The sequence below is a fragment of the Pterocles gutturalis genome, unplaced genomic scaffold (assembly GCF_000699245.1).
Source record: "Pterocles gutturalis isolate BGI_N339 unplaced genomic scaffold, ASM69924v1 scaffold8030, whole genome shotgun sequence".
NCBI lineage: Eukaryota > Metazoa > Chordata > Aves > Pterocliformes > Pteroclidae > Pterocles > Pterocles gutturalis.
In genome coordinates this window covers 9,765-31,084 of record NW_010140677.1, presented here as the reverse complement: position 1 = coordinate 31,084, position 21,320 = coordinate 9,765, and the positions used below count along the sequence as shown (strand labels likewise).

Sequence of the window (21,320 nt, the reverse complement as noted above, 5' to 3'; positions counted from 1 at the left end):
TGAGCGGGGCCGCCGGGCGGGCTGGCGCTGAGCCGGGCCGACATTTCCTTGCCTTTCTCCTCCTTTGCTTGCCTTTCTCCCTCAGGACCCGAGCGCTGGCATGAAAACTACCCGATGGCCAAGGGAGACAAGCAGTCGCCCATTGAGATCAACAGCAAAGACGTGCGGCACGACACTTCTCTCGGCCCTTGGCACGCCAGTTACGATCCCGGGGCAGCGAAAACCATCCTGAACAACGGGCGCACCTCCTTCGACGACACTTTTGATCGATCAGGTCGGTTTTTGGTTTGGCTTTTGGGACTTGTTAGGAATGGAGGTCTGCAAAGCTCAGGGAATCCAAATGCATCCCGTGGTACCTGTCCTCTGCCAGCTGGCAGAGTCATTTGGATACGTAAAAAAGGTGCTCCCAGGAGTCATTCCGGTGGAGCCAGGTGTGCTCAGGTTCAGCATAGGTGGGACAGGGAGGCTGTAGCTGCAGGGGTGCCCCTGGCATGTGGACTCAGCTGGAAGGTGGGCTTCTTTTCCCCAAACCACCCCCTTCAGTGCAGACCCACCATCCTTGGGTTTTGTGTGAGGGCAGTGAGTGTCACCCAGAGGGGTTTGGTGCCTGCTCTGAGGCCCATCGTGAACACAGAACTCGTGTGTTTCCACTGACTGTGGTTTGATTTCTTCAGTTTGTCTGGGAAATCTTAAGATGCTCCACAGCCTGAAAAAACTGTGAAAATAGCATTTATGAAAATAAGCATTTCAGAGCTTCTGGAAAGCTGTGAAATTGCTTTGTTATTTAATTCAGAGAGAGCTGTCTCGCATCTGTGAGTTAAATTGTTCAAAACCTGATTCCAGAGCTGTATCCGTGCGTAGTGCTGAATGCAGATGGGCCACAACAGTCAAAATGAATAATAAATTCACAATACCATATAATACAAAGACATCTCAAGAGCATGCAGTATTGATCAGTTCTTTATCAAGAAGGAAAGCAATCTAATTAATGGACAGAGTTACTTTCCATTGTACTTTCCTGCATCAGCTTTGATGGCATTTTTATTGGGATTTTGTTCTTACTAAGCTCTATAATTAATGAAATATATCTGCAGAACATTGAGAGATCACTCTCTCTCTTGTTTATCTTGATGAGCTCATTGTTCCTTTGGACTCCTTTATTTACCATTACAACTACCTGTTATTGTTCCACATCTTGTACATGGAATTTAAACTATTTAGGACAGGAACCATATCTTTGTTATGGATTTGTATGATGATTTAGTATTTATTACCACAGTTTCTACACAGTGGCCTCAGACAAATCATAAATTGAGCTTTTGTTATGACACCGTATGCTCTTACACAAACACTGCATAAAATCAATGCCATGACTGGAAGCATGGAAGTAAATTGATTATGAACCTTTTTACATGGCAGTTCTGCTCTGTCTTCTTTGCAGCTTCCTAAAGGCTGAAATGTTTAGACAGAGGCTACTCAAGAACATATCTGCCTGGGGAATTGTGTTGGAGAAAGACCCTGATTTGGCCAAGCAGAGTGCAGCCCTTAGTGCAGCCCTTTCTCTAAATTTAAATTTTCCCTCTGTTCCCTCCCTGCCTCTCCCCTCCCCATCATCTCTGTTGTTCCTCTGGACACCCAGTGTGCACATTCACTCACTGCTGCTGTTACTAACTTTCTGCAGGCTGCGGGACAATAGTTTAGGACTCAAGCCTTTCATAGGGATGTGTCTGATTGCAATCAAGGACAATGTTTGACTGGTCTGAAAAACCACATGAGAAAGCATTTCATAAACATTTTGTTGCCTTCATTTGTTGGCTTCTGCGGCGGTGGCAGCAGCTGAGGATAAGCAGTAGTCACAGATCCAATTTAAACTGGAAAAAAAATCTGTCTTGAACATAGCCTTTTTTTACTCTAATCACATGGAAAATTTTGAATGTTAAAATGATTTATTTTTATGCTAGAAAGATCTGTATACTCTTATGAAGTGCTGTTTCCAAATGCTTCACAGTATTTGAGCTCTGAAAAGGGCCACCTGTAAGAAATGACTGCTAAATGAGTTTCCAACTCTGATGTTGATTTAGCTTGTAAATGTAGGTAGATCTCATAAATTCAGCTCCTGAGAGTTCCTGCCTCCCATTGATTCGAGTGTGAAGTGGAAGCAAATACTTGTGAGGATTTGGGCCTTAGAGTCTTATGCCTTACTTTTCCTACATTCAAAAGCAAAACAACAACAATAATATTAATAATAATAAAGTGACGTATTTTCCACTGAAGGCTTCTACAGAAGGCTTACTCAATACTGTATTGAGTTAGTAATGATAATTTATTTCTGTGTGAACAAACTCAAAAAATAAGAGGAACTGCCTGCCTAAAACCCAACACAGTGCTTTGTTTCTGCCCCTCAATGGCTGTGACACCTGCTGACTAAAAAGAGAAACTCCAAAGTTAAAGCTCTTGCTCTGTGTAGGTATTCCAACATGTATGATATCAAGAATTAATTTGAGACCATTGGGCACAAGAGGGTTTAAATATTATTTCAATGTTAACTTTGAACTTCAAAGCTATTGGTGGAAGTTCAAACTTGAATGCTATTTAAACAAGGTCTTCTGGCACTGCAGTTGTGAACTGCATTATCAGCTTTCTGTGTAAGGAAACATGTCTCATTCCTGCCTTAGGTAACGAATGAAAAGTATGCTTGAGAGCTTATCCTCTAAGTAGTCCCTGCTCAAAAGAATCCCCAAACTGAAAGAGCAGGTGTGATGTTTTGAAAGTCAGAAGTGATGTACGCTGTCAGACATTATTTGGCTAAGAACAGCAGAAATAACAGGTTTTTGTTTCATTAGTGGCAATGTTAAATGTGGACTATAACTTTTGCTTGCTCAAGAACACTTTTCTAACTCATTTGACCTAAACTTTCTTCTCTTCCCTCACTTTCAAGAAATAGATTTTTTTTTTTTTTTTAAACACAGCAAACTCTGCTGTAGCCATTGTTTAGTTGTCTGAACCGTCAAAGGTATGCCAGTCATGGACTAGAGGGACATTTCAAAGCACCTTTGTGTTAATGTCACAGTCCTATCACCAACCATTTCACAACAAACCATTTCTTGACAAGAATCAGCTGTGAATACCTTCCTTCTCTCTCTGCATCAGGAACTGTAGTGTATCCACTGGCCAAGAGAAAAAGGGGCTTGTTGGGCAGCTGGGGTTTGATTCTGTGCTTGGCTGACAGCAGCTTCCCCAGTCTTCACATCAAACAGGGCTCTTCCTGCGTGGTAACAGAATTCAGCTGCAATCTTGTAAACTGGTGAGTGTTGTGACTCCCGCTGCAATCAGTTGGATTTAAAAGAGGTGCTCCACACTTTTAAAGTATGGGTCCCTGGTCAGTAAATGTGTATGTCGGCGTCTTGTAGGCTAGTGTTGATGCAGATTATCAATTGCAGTGCTGAGAGGTGGGCCACTCACGGGAGCCTACCGGCTGCGACAGCTTCACTTGCATTGGGGTTCCTCTGATGACCATGGCTCTGAGCATGTTATAGATGGGGTGAAATATGCAGCAGAGGTAGGACTTATTTTTAATAGTTGTATTAAGTACTAACTGGAATTTGACTGATTGTGCATCTGAACAGATTAACCGTTCTCCCTTTTGCAAGTGTTTAGCTATGGATTTTTCTCTAAAATCTGTCTATGAAACTTGTGAATATTCGTCAGCGTGCAGTGGGATGAGTTGCATCTGCCAACAAATGTAATTTGCTTCTTCAAGCAAGAGTTTTTGCTGGTAGTTTAGAATGGTTTTGAAATATTTGAGACAAAGGGATCTGTTATTTTAAAATAAAAAGATCTGTTTTCTGCTGATGTTTTTTTGGCCTTTAGCCATTTCTGGTATAGCTTGAATTACTAAGTTAGTTTCAGAAAGCATTGCTAATGAATAGAAAAACTCACTAAAAGCACATTTGATAAACTGACATTCAAAATTAGATCCACCTTAAACTGATTAAGAGTGGTGAAGAGTATCTTCTAGTTTCTGAACATCCGTGCTTTAAAATCTGTGTTTATTTTTGGGAACTGTGGAAGACAGATGTTTGGGGTTTTTTTTAATGAAACTACTGCACTATTGTCCACATTTGCTAAAATTAATGGCTGCTCTAGGCCCTGAAGACTTCTTCAGGTAATAAATACAACTGAACTCACTATTAATGCTGGTGAATTACTAGCAAATGTTGCCTTCTTCCTCCATCTTATTTGAGAATAGGCTCAAAATATATGCCTACACCCACAAAAAGTCCGCCGTAGTGTTTCCCTGCCTTCCACCAATATACACGAGGTGCAGAGCTTACAGCGGCTTTGCCCACCCTATCGTAGGAGAAAATTTGGGCAGATATTTTGCAGGGTCAGTGTGCACAAACATTGCAGAGATGACTTTGGGTGATGGCTTGGTTTTTTTTTTCTATACCTTAGCCACAGCCAAACTGTGTTAGTGTTCTACTTTCTGTGGCCAACTAAGCAGACAAATTCTCCTTTCTCAAGCTATTTCTTGGTTACTTAAAACACAAGCTTTGCAGTACTTATTGACAAGAGCAGAAAGCCTGGAATGTGTGAAATTCTGATAGAATGCAAGCAAAGATATATGGCTACTCCACCTTTATCCTTTGCAATTATATCCTTATCCTCAAGAGAAAAGAAACAGAGAACAATACATTACTTTATGTTCAGAGCAAGTTATTTAGTTATTATTTTAGATAAACATTACTGTGCTTTTAAAAAAATGTTAAAAATTTACATTCAAAGTATGCACCGGGCTCCTTTTTTTTTTTTTTTTTTTTTTTTTTGGTATGGTAGTATGTTCCAGATGCTACTTAATCTTGAGATTCCATACTGTTGGTTGCAGCATTTGATGCTATATGTAGAAGACAGAGATTTTCTGGAAGGAGATATAAAAACTTGAAATATATCCTGAAAACGGATCATTGTGGAAAGTAGAAATGAGAAAGAAATGCCAGGTTACTATGCCTACTCCTTTACAGTGCAATGTGCTAAAAGTAGTAAGAGATACAAAATAATAATGTATGCACTGCATACAGCCCAGTGTAAATCCTTGAGCTGATATCTGCATAACCTGAAGATCTAAAAGTCTACTTTGAGATGAAGTCCATGTCAGTAGGGGTTTTATGCACTGCATGTGTGCATGTCCTGTGCTTAGGTTAAACTGTAGTTCCATTGTCTAATTAATTTTTAGATGTGTTGTGTGGTAAACTCCATTTTCTTTCTTTTATGCTTCAAGTAAATGCAAAGTGATGCTTTATAGAAAGTGTGAGCGTATGGAAGCATGGGAACAGCAATAGGAAATACTTACATATAGTTTTATTTTTTTGTGTCCATTCCTTTACTTCCTGTGTACTGGAAACTTTTCTTAATTTAATTTAAAAGCTTCTAAGATTGTGCTGTTGGTGGTTTCTTGCATTTATAACTGAGGTTTCATTGTTTTTCAGTTACATATGGTGCACTGGAATCCAAAACATGGTAATTTTGCTGGAGCTTTGAAACAACCTGATGGTGTGGCTGTTGTGGGTGTTTTTCTGAAAGTAAGTGGCAAATATTCAGTCTTCATCATTTTCTGTATTTTTAATCTTTCTCTAGTTCCAGGGAAAACGTTCCCATCGTTTTTCCCTGCACTGTATCATTTTACAGGAAAACATTCAAAGCAGTGTAAAGACCGAAGTCACATATGTCCTTGGGCCCTCCAGATTCCATCTACTAACCTGTTCAGAACTGACTTCTGACACCATTCGTGATACCAGTGGCACATATCATGGGTGGTATTGAACAAGAGACACACAGCTTCAAGCCTGGGACACTTGCTAACTTTGTCCCTGGTAGCTGAACAGCTCTTTGCTGTGGTGTGCACTGAGCGAGGAGGACAGTCTGCACAGGAAGAGTGTTTCCTCCTACTGTTTATCTGCTAGTAGGTATTCCATCTGCCTGTCAGTGAGGTTATGTTGACTGATTCCCTTCCATGGTCTCTGGCTGATCCCTACATAAGCTGGGAATCAAAAGCTGTTCAACGAACCTGCTCCAAAAAGACGTAATTGATGGTAAAAGAAGTTCACTGAACATTTTAGCCTTGAAATTCAGCAGCTTCATAACAAAATAATACGGTACCAATATTTTCCAATTGATTTTTCTATAAACTTGACAGAAAGCGTTCCTACTATCAAATCTGCATGTGGATTAGGGCACTGAGAAACACTAGTAGCCAGGCAATTTAACAGTGGTAAATTATGCAAACTTCACCTATGTGTCTCTCATTTTACCTGCAGGTGGGCATTTCAGCTTGAACATGGTGTCGGAGAACAGTTCTCCTTTTATTGTCTTATCACTAGTAAGCTGCATTCAAACAAGCAGTAGCAAGTGGATGTAATTAATTTTGCCACAGGACAGGCTAGAATGAATGTCATTTTAATTCTGTTCTACTGTGAGTCAGCCTGACCTTTTTTCCTTGTGGTTAGTTTAAACTGAAGGTCAGCATCTGTCCAGGTTCTCCCCTATGATTGTGTCCTTCAATTATTCTTCCTGTGTCATTTCTTTTGGTCTAATTTGGGCTAAAGCTTTATCTTGTAAAACACAACTTACAAAGCATAACATTATGTTCCTGTTAACCATTATAAGCTCAGCTAAAAGGTCTAGAAAAGTAAGTAGTATCACTATGTCTTCCCTGGCCTTCTTTCCCTTTTGCCTTCTTACGCTTTGGCATAGGAGCTGTTGTTTCACTCTGGGTTTGTCATGTTCCATGACTGGGTTTTTGCATATTGGTAAAACAGAGATTGCATTATGTCCTAAAGAATTGAATTTAATCTGTTTTGGAACAAGACTTGGCAATAACAGCATGTCTTATGCATGCTGTCTTTACTCTTCTGGGATGCAGAGCCATGTCAAAGCTTTTGAAGGTGCTGAATGTCATGAACACAAGCAATAAAGTGATGCCATAGCTTGAGGAGGTCATGGCATGAATCTCATCAGATGTCTTACATCAAGTCTGATCTCACTGCATATGTGCTGCAGAATGTTTGAAGTGTCTGCAGGAACTCCAGCTCTTCAGACTATCGACACTTTGCTGAGTGCTCATTCGTCTCAGTGGTTGTGGATTGCTTTCAAACCAGGAGCCAAGGGCTAGGCCCTGGAGGGTGTAGATGATGCTGTCTGAGTGTGCAGTTTGTTCCTCAGACAGCGGGAGGTGCCTTCGAGAGCCCTTCAATGCATTTTTGACTTGCAAAGCCAGTTACTTGATACTGCTATTCCAGATATTCTTTTAAAATGGATGCACGCACATGCACACACACACTCTCTCTCTCTCTTACTTTTCTGTCAGTCTGTACTGGATGTTCCGAGAGTAATGCAGCCTAACTTGACAGATGGATGTCCTGAATTTCTTTCAAATGCTGTGGAACATGATGAAAACATACACGACTTGTGCTTTGCATTACAGGTTGGAAAAACTCCCAAACCAGAGATGAAGAGAATTCTTGAAGAAATTGATAACATTAAGACCAAGGTATCAAAACAATTTTGGTGATAAAATGTAGTTGAAAAGCAGCAGAAGCAGAAACCAGTTCAGATTCACTCTCTTTGGCATCATTCTGATACCTAACAGTAGCACCAGAGGTGATATATTGGACTGTGGAGCAGGACACATTATTTTACTTTAGTAAATATATAACTCCTCACTTGTCTAAGTATTCTTGTAGAGGATTTTGTGTCGATCCTTGCATGCACAATTGATAGTCTTACTGATACTGCTCTGTAAAAATATGCTAGTGTGCAAATATCCAGAAGAAATTAAAAGCTTTGAATTTGAGGAAAGCAGTGGCCAAAACAAATGCATATAATTGAGTCACAAATTTAGCTAGTATGAAATGAGAAGAAACTGGTAGGAATGATGGAGCAAGCTCCCAGTCAGTGTAAGGGAGAATAAAAGCTTCATTAGTTTCAAGATGGAACTGAAATAATTTATAAAAGGGATTACACAGTACAGTTTCTGCACGAGTCCTAGGTTCTGTCGTCTGATGATACTAGCACAATTATCATTGCAAACCTATTCTAAACTGCTTTTCAGTTTGATTAATGATTGAAGGACCAAAGTCCATACCTATTGCATAGACAAAACCGCAGAAGAGTTCTTTGCCGAAAATTGTGATAATGCATCTATTGATGTTTAACATTCTTACTTAGCATAAACCTAACCTCTAGGTATACCTTAGCAATTCTACTTCATGATAAGCTTTATGATTCTAATGATGCTAAAAGAAAACTCTCTTTTTTTAATTTGACATTTAACATACCACTAGATCACCAGGACTGAATTTTACAAACTTTTTTAGCATTTTCTTCCAAATTTAGCAGAATTTCTTGCATTTAATTTAGTATGTATGTGCTGCCACTGATGTGCGTGTCTAAGCCTGAAATCTGCTCTCTGTTCACTCAGAGTCATACTAATTTTTTCAACCTTTTCTTAGTTTTCATATACAACTCAGCTCTTTCTGCTGGGGAACTGAAGGTCATTTTTTGTCCATTTACAGGCAGAAGAGCTTTGTCACAGTTAATAAAAAGTTGATCAATCACCCTGTGAAACACTGTGTCATATAATGATGACAAGGTGGCAGTGATACCGCATCTATTACATTCTGAGACTGCCTAACCGCAGATTTTATGTCTTCTAACAGCAAAAAAAATAGAAGTCTGATTTCCTACACACAGATGTTCTCTGGAAAAAGCAACAGTTGAAGAAAAGCAGAGAAAGATAGGCGCATATGCAAACAGCCCATCTTGTATTTTATGTCTTATTTTCTTTCCTGTCATCACATACGTTTTACCAAGATTACATATTTTTCAGGAAAGATCGATGGATGGTATCACCAGCGTATTTATCACACATACAGTTTCAATAGCTGTGATACATTACAGGCAGTTGTTTCTTGGACACTGTACTGTATTTACTGAAGAAGCACAATTTTGTTTGTGATGTTGTGTGCAAACTTACCTTGAACTTACAGAATAATTTTGTCAGGAAGATATATTTGGAGTCTTTATGTTATTCTTTCTACTGATATTTTTTTATGAAAATATTTCAGCTCCTCCCATTGCATTTTGTAGGGTAATACTCTGTTCCCATCTAGAGAAGATTCTCCATGATGGGAGAAGAAATTAGATTTTGCTTTCCAGAACTGCATCGTAAATACCAGCAGAGAACGGAACTTTCTTTTTTAGTTCTTGTCACCCTGAGGAGACAAGGAAGTCACATTATACTTCTGTGGAGATATTCTCTTGAGTATCCTATTCAGTGGAAAAGAAGAACTTTTCCGAGAATGTTACCTGATGTCTTGTCTGATAATCACCTTTAGTTTTAGACATTCAAGATCCAGTACTCTTTGAGGAAATATTTTAATTTTTCACACTAACTGTAATCGTGCCAGCAAAAGGATTGAGAGTGTCACCGTGACAATGTAATTAGGGCACAATTTTGGGAGGAGATGCAGTTTTGAATTCAGATAGAGGACAAGACTGTAACAAATCTGGGATAAATGCCTGGCCACTGTTCTACTGGATAAAAAGGGTACTAGTACCTGTGGTGCCGCAGCCTTTACCTTTTATCCTAAGTGACCCAAAATAAAATTTTTATAATTCCAGAATAGAAAAATGTAACACTTTGTTTTGGTCCCACACGATTCAGTTTATAATTTTTTTAAATTTATTAATGTAATCAAAATGTCAGTTATTATTAATTGCAGGGCAAATGCCTGACAGGAAGAAAAGGAGATTGATCTCTTGCGTGAATCTTGATATATAATTGCTGCCTTTTTAATACCATAGATACTGATGTCTTTTAAGATGCATATCCCTAGAGTCACTGCAGAGAATTCTTTTTTGTTTCTGTAAGGGGAAAGAGGCTCCTTTTCACCACTTTGATCCTTCAATTCTTTTCCCCAAATCTCGGGATTACTGGACCTACCATGGTTCGTTCACTACACCCCCCTGTGAGGAGTGCATCACTTGGATTCTCTTGAGGGAGCCAATTGAAGTCAGCTCAGATCAGGTAAACTCCAGCTAGTTCTGCTACTCCTTTACCAGTTCTCACCAGTGTCTCAGTATGTCAGTGCGATGGTTTGCAGGCCATGTGTTACCTTGCCTTTTTTGATAAGGAAAGCTATAGCTGAGGACTGTGAGAAATAGCCTGCAGAATGGGCTGTTGAAATGGACTGTAAAACTGACCTTGAGAATCGAGCTCTCTTCCTAGACACCTTCTGGCTTAACTTCACCAGGCATGTTCTTGGGATCCTGAAAACCTGTGTAGGCAGAAATGCTCTGAAGACACAAAATTCATCCATCACAGCAGCCTCAGTTCACTCTCTGTGCTTCAGCATTAAGTGGCAAGTGAGGCTAAAGCTTTAGCTGTTTTCCCAGTTTAAGAAACTGCTGATCCAGATCTTGACTTCCTAAAAGCTGTCAGAAGGATCAAACTATCTAGAACCTGCAAACCTGAATGTTAATACAAATTAATGTACTAATTCTGTTCATATAGCTCAAATGTGCATTTACACAGGAAAAAGAATAGAGAGCAAGTCTGGATAAGGTGACCTTCTTTTTAGTTCTTGACTTAAAACTGTTGGTTATTTATACTATTTTCCGCTTCAGCAGTACAAATTGGGATATAGCCTGTTTACTGATTTGGCTAGTTTCAGAACAGATTTATTTTGCATTTTGAGGAAAGGGTAACAATTAACAAAGCAACACTGAATTTAAATTAATTTGGAGAACACCGGCTAGTACTGAATTAAGGACTGAACTTGATAATCCAGTTGGCATACAGTTCTCTGCCTTACAGAAGAAAGTATGAACTTCTGCAGACCAGCTTTTTCTATCAGACTACCTTGCATAGATTTAAATGTGCATCCTCCTTCATGGGCAGCCACATTTTCACAAGTGATTTGACTGCAGTCCAGCTCCAGGAGGGTCACAGGAGGCCCCTACTCTTTTTCCACATTGTGAGTGTGGGGCAGGGGAAAATCCAAAAGAAGCCCAGGCAAGGGTCAGATGATGCACTGTTCTGTGGATGAAGAGTATAAAGATCCACAGAAACAGTGCTAGCTGTTGAGCTGCACTGATCTCTACCACTAATATCTATCAATATGCTTGTCATTATATAAGAAAATTCCTTTTCTGTCTCGGAGCTTGTTCAGCTCAAGGTCCACACTGCTTCCAGGTAAATTCACATGGACACTTTAATTTTTCTTCCTTGCAGATGGCGAAGCTCCGTAGCCTTTGAACCTGTGAACCCACTGGTTGATAACTGGCGCCCAGTTCAGCCTGTGAAGGGCAGGATAGTGAGAGCCTCGTTCAAGTGAAGTCTCAAGTCTCCCTCTGGTGAACCTAAGTGAGAAAATCCCTGTGTTCCAAAGTGTAGTTAGTTTTTGCTGTCCACTGCTTTTCCTCTGGACCCAGATCTGTGTTTCTCTGCTTGAAATTGTAAGTGGTAAAACTGAATTTTGAAAGCAGAAAAAATACTGTATGCAAATGCTAACCTTAATAAGGAAATGTGAGATATACGTGATTCTTGACCATAAGTGCCTCAGCATTTCTGATAGTGTCACTTCTCTGCCAAGTAGTCTTGGAATAAAAATTGTCTCAGTTCCAATATTTAAAATTAATTCCAAAGGAAATGTAGTAAAGACAGAAAAATGAACCAGTAGTTCAGGAAAGCAGAAATAACAGTGGGTCAACAGTACATGAACAGGAGGTTAAAAGCCTGTTCCTACAGCATCTCTAGTAGTGATCTTCCTCAGATATCCCACCTCCAGTGTGAACATACAAAGATTAATGTCCTCTTTAACATACTGGATTTCTCCTTCGCTCTCTTGTTAATAGTTTATTTTTCAAGATTAGATTAGCACTCTGGGGATACAATCAGGCATACTCAGTTTCTGTGTGTGAAGAAGAAAAGATACCTTGCTGTCATTTCTGCATTTGCTGTCTTTGCCATGTCCTGCTGCTGTGCATTGATCTTTTCTTCTTTCACTGCTGCTGTTACTTCACCCATTCAGAGTGCTGCTGGTAGCATGCTGCCTTGTATTTGATACAGCAGCTTTAGGATTGCTGAGGGGGAAGTGGCCTTTCTTCTGCTGCTCTCACCTCCCAGGATGATGGATTTTTAGTTTTGATGCTCTGCCTGTTTTTTTTATTTTTGACATCTTAGTCTGCATATTAAGGATTTCACCTATTAGGGATTTTGTTGCATATGGGAGAGGGTCTTTGTGGATGACCCATATGTGTCATTTGTGTTCCCCACTACTGAAAAAATACAGGTTAAGTCACCTGTCTGTCTGTTGTGACTCTGTGTAGTTAGAGACCCTTAAGTGGAGTCTGTTTAGCTCTGTTACTTTCTGGGGAGATACATCAGCTTGCACGTACTATCTGAGCAAGGAATCACTGGCAGACAGAAACTTTTAAAACATCTTCCCTGCTCTTCATTGTGTAAACTTAGTATTTCAGCATGCTTCCTGAACAGCGTGACACAAGTACCATCTAGGTTGAACCCACATGCAGACTATGTGAGTAAAGATCTGCGATGTTACATTCACCATCAGGGTGATTATTCAGTATTGCACATACTGGAGGCTGAGTGCTCAAAGGTAGCCCATAAAGCCTCCTGCAAATGAAGCTTCTGGATTCTCTGTATTCCTCTAACTCATTAGTAGGTGGCAGAGGGCGTTCCTCTGGAGATGTTGCCACAAACATGTTTACAGCAACATTTATAAGGGATATGTCAAAGTCTGAAAAAAGCAGGGTTACAAATGGCTAGAACAGGCATTTCCCAGTTCTCCTTCACTATTTCACTTTTCACTTGTACTAAAAAAATGGTGTTCCAACAGGGAAGTAATGAATGGGCAACACTGGACAAACTCTGCTGTTACTACCAGCACAATTCAGTGAGAATTCAGGAATGAAACTGAGGGAAGAATTTGATCCTTTGTATTAATTTAGAAATGTTGGAAGAATTGCTGAATTCCCACTGAGAATATTTCAGTTTAATAGAAGTGTATTTTGCTTAGTATAAAGCAGTTTCATTTTAAAAATCAAGTTAATGTCACCAGAAACTAAAATACTGATTGAATCCCATTTACAAGTGTTTAGGCATTGGCTTAATCTTGTCAGAAGATCAGCTTTTGATATTATGAGTGCAGCACTTGCAATTATACTAGTTTTAATAGCCTCTTAGATTTTCTTTAAACTCCTGAATCTGTACATCTTCTCAATGGATAAAAATGTTTCTACAGAAAGCTCATAAGCAACTTTTTTTTCTACTGTATTATGTCTTACATGTAAAATTTCTTCACATAGCCATATGCAGTTGATCTTGGTGTTGAGAAAATTTCGACACAAATAACTGAGACAAGAGCTTGAGTCTTTCTACCTAAAAGTCATTGACTGTGATGTTTTAACCTCATGTTATTGGGGCAATAAAACCTGATTAGTTGCCTGCACTTGAAATAACGGCTTCAATAAATTATTATAAAATTTCTTTCTGGTTTTATTTCTAATGCTGAGTGATGAATGAAAGCAAGAAGAACTTACTAGAAAACCTTGCTACTCTTTTCTTTGATACGTATGCTTGTAATACAAGGGTATACAGACACTCGTAATCGCCTTTTTTAGCTGTTGGAGTTTAGTTTAATATCTCATCCTGGTTTATGTGTATCCAATCAATCAGATCTTCAAAAATATAAGACATCAGAACAGCATCATTTGTTCCCTGTATTCAGGTACAAAAAAAGTGTTTATTTCTTGCCTGGACACAAATATTCTCTTACATCTTCCCAAAATTCATACATTCATGTATGATCTTGAATGTCACTAACTTGGAGATGAATTTTGGTTTCTTGCAAGGAGCCCATGGATCATTTAGCTGAAGTGTTAAATCATGGTGAAATTTGCTGATTAATTTATACTTTTTAAGCACACAAATTAAACTTGTTAAAGTAAAATTATAATTGCCCACAAAATCAGATATTGAGTCCTCTTTGCTTTACTTGCATCTTTCCTCCACTGCTTTTGAAAGGCAGAATGAGCAGAAGGTTATCAACTACTGACATAGTAGTTTTGGTTCCAGCAGCAAACACATGCTTTGTATGTTGGCACAAAGGAAAATGCAGTCCAAAATTCATATTATTCCCTGCTGCATTTGCTCTGATTCCATTCTGTCTTCAAACTATTACTACACAAATGCATCAACCTCATTGCAAGCATGCTTTACGCTTTTTTCTTGAAGAATAAAGTGTACATGGTTTTTTGTTTTATTGCCTTTCTCCTTTTGATGAATAGTGTAGCTTAGTATTGATTACCTTGTAACAAACTAAGAATATGTGATGTGGACTCTAGTGCTGCTGCCTCGTCTGTGTTAAATAGAGAAAAAAGCCTCTGGGCACTGATTAATTTTTTTAAAAAGTCAAAATTACACTAATCAGTGTGGTATGCTAAATCCCTGACTACTTTAATGTATATAATGTATATATTAATTTCAGTAGGGCAGGCAAGTGATTGAAATGAATTCCCACCTCTTGGGTTTTGACAGACTCTGAAACACTCCCAGCTTCCCACACCTCACAAGAGCAATTACTAGAAAATTAAAAGCTTAGTCCTACAGTTTCAAAGCTTTTTTATTAATTGAAACAAGCTTCCCACCAGCTGTGGCCATCTTTCAGTCGGGTGTAAATTCATAACTGAACTGTGAATTTGTGGTATGACCCTTGGTATACAACCAGCTACAATTATGCATTTCTACTACAAAATGAAAAGACTAATTTTACCATATCCCAAAGAAAGATTGTCCTGGATCTGCTTGCTGGTGTTTATCTGCAGAGTAATCAGAGTTAAAGAACATTCATATTGTCAGTGTCTTTAGCAAAATAAAACAATATCTGTTTCTTCCCGAGGCATTTTGTCTCATGCCTCAGCAAAGAAAACAGCTACACAGTGTGTGTTCCACCTCATCTATCTGTCTGCCATGCCTTCTGGTATTTATCTTTGTCAATATTGCAGCACAAAGCATGTATTCAGGAATTATTATATTTCCAAAACCAAGAATTTGATAGAACATATGATAACATTTTCCAAATAAAGGTAGAGCTAATGTACAGCTAATCATGAACTACACATCAAATTGGACTCACCTTATGTTTAAAAACATATTTTTAAAGTATCTTCTTTTCAGTTTAAGGCTGCTGTACATGTTGATTTGCAAAACTGCAATAAAATGAAATGGACTAGTTCAGGGTTATTTGTGAGGGAGAGCCAGAAAGGTGTAATTTTGTGTTCATGAAAACACAGAAACAGATTTGAATACTGTTGGAGGCCTGGTGATACAACTAGGAAAATAAACACCAACAGAGTATTGTTATTATAGAAAATTTTAACTTTCTATATTTGGACTACACAGCAAAATTTTTGCAAGAATGTGTAGAATCCCCTTCTCCTATATATAACAAATGCCAGATTTCTTTATCAGTTAATAATGGATCCAACAGGAGATTAGTGCTATGCAACTATAGTTTGGATTTTAGTGAACAAGTGTTCTTGCCCTTGAAATGAACCTTTCATTGATTATTGCAATTTTCTTCCATTCAGATTAAAAGAACATAAAACTGCATCTTCAAAGCTTTTCATTTCAAAAAGGCAAATATTCAGTATTTGTGTAAATACAAGTTGATGAAACTGAAAAAGTCCACGCACTTAAATGAGGAAAACACTTGCTGTTCTTTAAAGCAAAAAACTTCTAAAATCTCTGGAACTAATGTTGCACACCATGGAAAAGGAATGCTGCACTTACTGATGAATAATGACCAAATAGGCTCTGGGAGTAAGTGACAGTAGTAAATGAAAAGGCAAATCATTAGCCAAGGAAAGCATATCTTTGATGTCAGAGATCATGTGAGTAAAGTGAACTTTGTCAGAAGTCATGTAGATTTTTACTTTTGAAAAAAATATAGTAGGTGGAAAATGAGCCATAAAAAGGAAGATGGAGAGGAAAGGAAGGAAGCTTCTGTGCAATCAGGATGAGGCAAAGATAATCTAAGTTCACAGTCTAAATGAATGCCTCACCTTCAATAATGATGACTATGAAGAACACAGGTGCAAATGAAGATGGATTGATAGGAATATATATATAAGAATAAAAATTATCATTAAGTGAGATGGTAAACTAAGTAGGACAGCAGAGCAAACTCCATCCAGTCAAAGGAGTTGTCTCTGCTTTGGAAAACTGAAAAGACTGGCATAAAAAATGGCAACACTTTTGTAAAGAACTCTACTGAACAAGATCTCCGTGGAGATGGCATCCTGCCTTTCTAGGAGAAAATCCAACAGGAAGGTTGGAAGTGATGATGCCTTCGGTGAGCAGAAGTGGTCCATACCTGGACTGAGCACAAGCAGTAGTGCTCATACAGAATGTTATCTGTATGGGAATTCTTAAGTAAGTCTCACTGATTCTACCACTAATTCTCCAAGCCAGAGGTTTACATTAACTCGTGCTTTTCCAATTCTGTCACGCCATCGCTAAGCAGAACATGTAGTAGGTGTTAGGAAAAATATGCCTTTGGTGAGTTTCAGTAGAACATTGGCGCTCTTTTACTGTTGCTAATATCTTGCAGAAGATCTGTCAGAAAACTGTTGAAGAACTCAAAACCCCTTCCTGGAGTTAGACCAGCAAGACCATGGGCCAGTTCTCTCAGACCTGTAGAGAGGTGATAATAAAGCTTTACTGCATTTAGAGTTTGACTTCTTCCAGTTCCTCACAGGATTTTCTTTTTTTACTGACATTCCCACTATTCATCCATCCTACCTTTATCGCATAGACAATGCAAACATCCTTACCGAAAACTGAAGGATGCTGTTTCTTGCTGGACTTGTTCATTTTCCATGGCCCACACGGTGGAGCCAGTTCCTCAACATTCACGTTTCTGACACCACTTGCACCTAACAGGAGGCCTCAGCTGCCACATCGTGCAGGTTCCTCTAGTCCAGCAGGAGTAACTAAAAAAGCACTGAACATTGAAACAAACGGAGATTATCGAAGTTATTCTTGGGCTATAAGATCCTGTGTTTAAATAAATGTTGATAGTAATGGACTGGTATCCATTTCTATCTAAGCAGCTTTTCTATTTTGCCTATGTACAGAAGTGCTTTTGCTTCTATAGGCTGACAAAAGTCCAGCTAACTCCATTCCTAAAGTCCCAAAGTATCCTATCACAAGGTAAGAGAAGCTACAGATGAAAATCTCCCACTGATACGCACCAAATTGGTTGCTGCTTTGAGTAATTATGAGACCAGGACTGCAAGACCCATTGCTCTGCAATAGCCTGTGTGACTAGCTCTTTCAGTCTGCATAGTCCTTTTCTCTCTCTGTACATGAGATCTCAATCGTCCTTTATAGTTATGATAATTTCTCCACTGAATTAAAAACCAAAGACATTTCCATAAAAGTTTGCTTTTTCCAGAGAACAGTGATTTGTTTTTAGCCTTAACACTGCAGGCTGCCAGCCATTACGCCCTCATTTAAGAGCTCCCACAGTGCTGTGCATTGTCTGTGTAATAAATCCCAGTTGGAGAAAGAATATAATCAAGAAATAATTTTTCTTTTCAGGTATCATTGAGCAACGGATTGCATCAGTATCTGCAGCATACGTAAATTTATAGCTAAACAAATGCTACTGACCCTTGAATAAACAATGAAAGTTGATTTGTTGCCCAACAGTGTGTAAGACCTATAACTGAAACACTGATTTCATTGTCTCTGTTGGGAAAGGTAGGGGACGCAAGTTTAGAAACAATACTTTCCATGCCTAACATCTTAGAGCACTTTGCTATAACTTCCACCACTGAAAAATTCTGAAAAAGGCATGGAGTCGGTGTAATCTAACCAAAGCTGAGGATATGGAACACATCTTCTGCCCTTAAAGCAGCAACTGTGCAGGGACTTAGATTAAAGAGAATATGGTACAGTATTAACGTAGAGTGAAAAGGATTATGTTCTTACACTGGTGTCCAGCATCAGACTTTCAACGCCACTGTAAGAAGCCCCACAAAGTATTTTGAACATTCCCAACCAGAGTTCCTATATTTGCTTCCCATAGCCTTAAAAAATAAAAGATCATAGTATTTGCTGTGGATGCAGGAATCTCCTCGTCCTCAGAGAGGTGATGGGGAGCAAAGGCCTAATGCAGAGAATGTTGCCTGGCATTTCTCTATAACGGGAATTTCTCGCTGGATCCTGATTGTGCCCTTTTACCCAGGGATATGACCTGAGTTACACTGAGTTTTGCTTTCTCTTGTTTTATATGCCAATCAATTTAAACTTTTCATGGTTAATATTTAATAGCACAAAATAATTTAAAATGTATTCTTTCGATTTAATAAAAATGAGCATTGCTGGCCAATAGTCATTTCTGGAAACCTGACAAAATCTGCTGCCCATGCTACTGTGCTGAGCTTGGCTGTCCTAGTTATTCTCTGGCATTCATGCTGGAAGCAAGGAGTTCACTTGTCACAGGATCTGACTGAAGGGTTAGCCATTTTGAAATATGTTTCTGGGATTCTCTTGCTCTGTGCTCTGTCATTCACTAAATGCTGAACAAAAAGCAACACTACATTAGGGTTCCCTTTTTTTCCTTTTTTTTTTTTTTTTTTTTTAATTGAAATGTCTTTAATCAGGAAATTAAGTCCCATGATTCAGATTCGCCTGGAACAGCTTCTCAGTAACATTTGGGCAACACTACACATAGAACCATAAAACTTAAAACTGTGGATCTATTTCTCAATACTCGCATTTTTCTCTTCATGTTATGGAATTGCAAGGTCCAGTTCACAATGCGCCTGTTCAAGCGAGTAACCTCATCATTTGGCAATATTTGCAAGGACTGAGCTGTTGAACAAAAGCCACACTCTAAAAGTTGTTGCCTGGCTACACATCATAAATGTAAGTGCACATATTTATTTCCATGTCATCAAGGGAACTCAAGAATACCTTACACGGCAGGAAAAGGAGTAGATCAATTCCATTTACATGTGCATAGAGAAAAATTCAAGGCCAGTAAATAAGCTTCATGGCAATGTATGGTTATAACCAGTCAGAAGAAGACAAGCTGTTGAACATCTCCTCGCCTCAGCTTCTGACTCACCGTCTGGTCTGTCTGATGCATAAAAAATGTCAAGCTTCCTTAGTTGGAACTGGTGGAGGGAATATGTGAGAACATTCACGTAATCTTAAACTAGCATGTGGAGTTTTGCCAAACAGCCCACGTTGGTAGGGCACAAGGTAGTATTACCTGCAGAAAGCTTTCCCATGTACCCTGTCACTGGGAATCTCTGTATAATCCATCTATCCTGTTAGTGTTTGCTGGAATTTATGATCTGATTCTATTTTTTCCATCACTATGTGGACACTTAGTTAAAGCATACAAATAACTTTGTAGTGCACGGCCTTCACCGTTACAGAAGCTAAATCCAACTCCATAAACATAACTATACTGGACCCAACCCAGAAACCCCTGTCGCTTATGTTTCCAAAATAATCTACGGCTCAGTGTTACGTATCCAGTGTCAGGTCTTGCTGTGGATGTGGGTCCTCCTCACGCTTCTCTACGTATATGTACTTGATAAGACCAACAGAGTATTTTTCCAGTCTGTCTCTATGGCTATCTGTCCTACTGCTTAATTCATGCTAGGGTTGTCTCTAGCAGCAGCCTCTGTTCTGGAGTTTGCTCTCTTTTATTTTTTTTTTCTTTAAATTTTGGCAGGATTTTGGGGGGCCCCTTCCATGACTGGTCTTTCTCCTGGTGATGCTTTCTTGCTTATCTATGTCTGGTCTAGAAACGCGTGCTTCTCTTTGCACATGAGATGGTCACTGCAGGCTGCAAACAGTACTGGGGTAGCAAATACAGACTTTGGTTTTTTGTACAAGCAGGCTGACAGAGTTGCCAAACTTGCTGGAGTACTTTACGAGCTCCCTGAACTGGCAGTAGTCTGGTTGACCCATCTCATGAGCACCAGGTAGACTTCTGCAGATGGGATCTTTCTACGGAAACGCATGTTTCTGGTTTATCTTACACTACCATTGCCACTAAAGTAGTGACACAAGCTGTTATCCCAAACCTAATGTGGTCCTCTGCCCATCTAGTAATCTTGTTCTTGAGCGTGTTTTGGTTGTTCAGCCTCGCCTGCTGTACATTCAATGGAGCAAACCAGTTGGCTCTGACAATTAAACATGGGTGATGCGCGCATGAGTGTGTGTGTGTGTGTGTGTGTGTGTGCAGAAGCAAATATTTTCCAGGGCTTTGAAAGGAGTTGAAAGGTAGCAGGCAAAACAATGCAGTCAACAGAAACGGCTGGGTGGCATTCAGAAAATGTCCAAATGAGCTCACCATTATGTGTTGTAGCTGCACTGCATTGCAAAGTGGGTAGATGGGAACATGTGCTGAAATGTGGCAAGTGTTTTACCCAGCATTTCAGATGAGTGCCAACACATTTTTAACATTCACCTAGATGTGTTTACTTGGGGTATTTGTCTAGTTCATCCATGTATAAAAACCTTTACATAAGAATGTGACAAAATTACTGATACTAACAAAATTGGCATTTTTTTCTTGTTTCGGTATAGATTTTTGTTCATGGGGACTTTTACATTACATAAGCAGTGGAGCAGAGCATGCCATGGCAGCTCTGGGATTTTGTAGATGAGTAGCAATAAAAATAGAATAAATCCTGGCAGAAAGATATTTTACAGAGATATCTGCTCTTAGTCTGTAAGCATCAGATTCTGCTCTTTGACAATAGAAACTGGAAAAAAATGGGGATTGTGACATAATAGCAATATAACTTAAATCAGTATGTTGTTCTTTTTATTTTGGCAGACAAAGATCTGGCTGTTGATAGGTTTCCATTCATGCCTACCATGTTTTCCATAGCCTGGCACAAATTTCAGTGAAGTGGAAGGCATATGACAAACTGGCTTCTTGGCTGTGACATGTCACACCAACTATGGCATGCTCAGTGAAAAGCACCGTGTGAATGCCTTTTGCGCACTGCCAGGCGTGCTACGTGCCATCAGCTGCAAAACAACATGGTGCTTTCTGCAGCTTCTTTTTTGTTGTATGATTTTCCACAAATCCCTAATTAAAATAGAAGGTATGTTATATTAATATTTGTCCTAGGCACAAAACAATAATTACAAAACAGCTCTGTAATACGGTGCAATCATTCTGCAGTCAGGCACCGAGGTGAAA

The 21,320-nt window shown here is 39.1% G+C and overlaps 1 protein-coding gene across 1 annotated transcript; it reads left to right on the top strand.

The window, feature by feature from the left end:
- Nucleotides 1-85: 85 nt before the first annotated feature.
- LOC104469307 (carbonic anhydrase 3-like) lies at nucleotides 86-11,393 on the top strand (the record flags this gene model as incomplete). Its single annotated transcript, XM_010083763.1, is given in 7 exon segments — nucleotides 86-274; nucleotides 3,441-3,559; nucleotides 5,487-5,579; nucleotides 7,481-7,546; nucleotides 9,929-10,084; nucleotides 11,291-11,310; nucleotides 11,312-11,393. Coding segments are annotated over 7 exon segments (725 nt in total), but the record flags the coding sequence as incomplete, so codon positions are not given.
- Nucleotides 11,394-21,320: the final 9,927 nt, after the last annotated feature.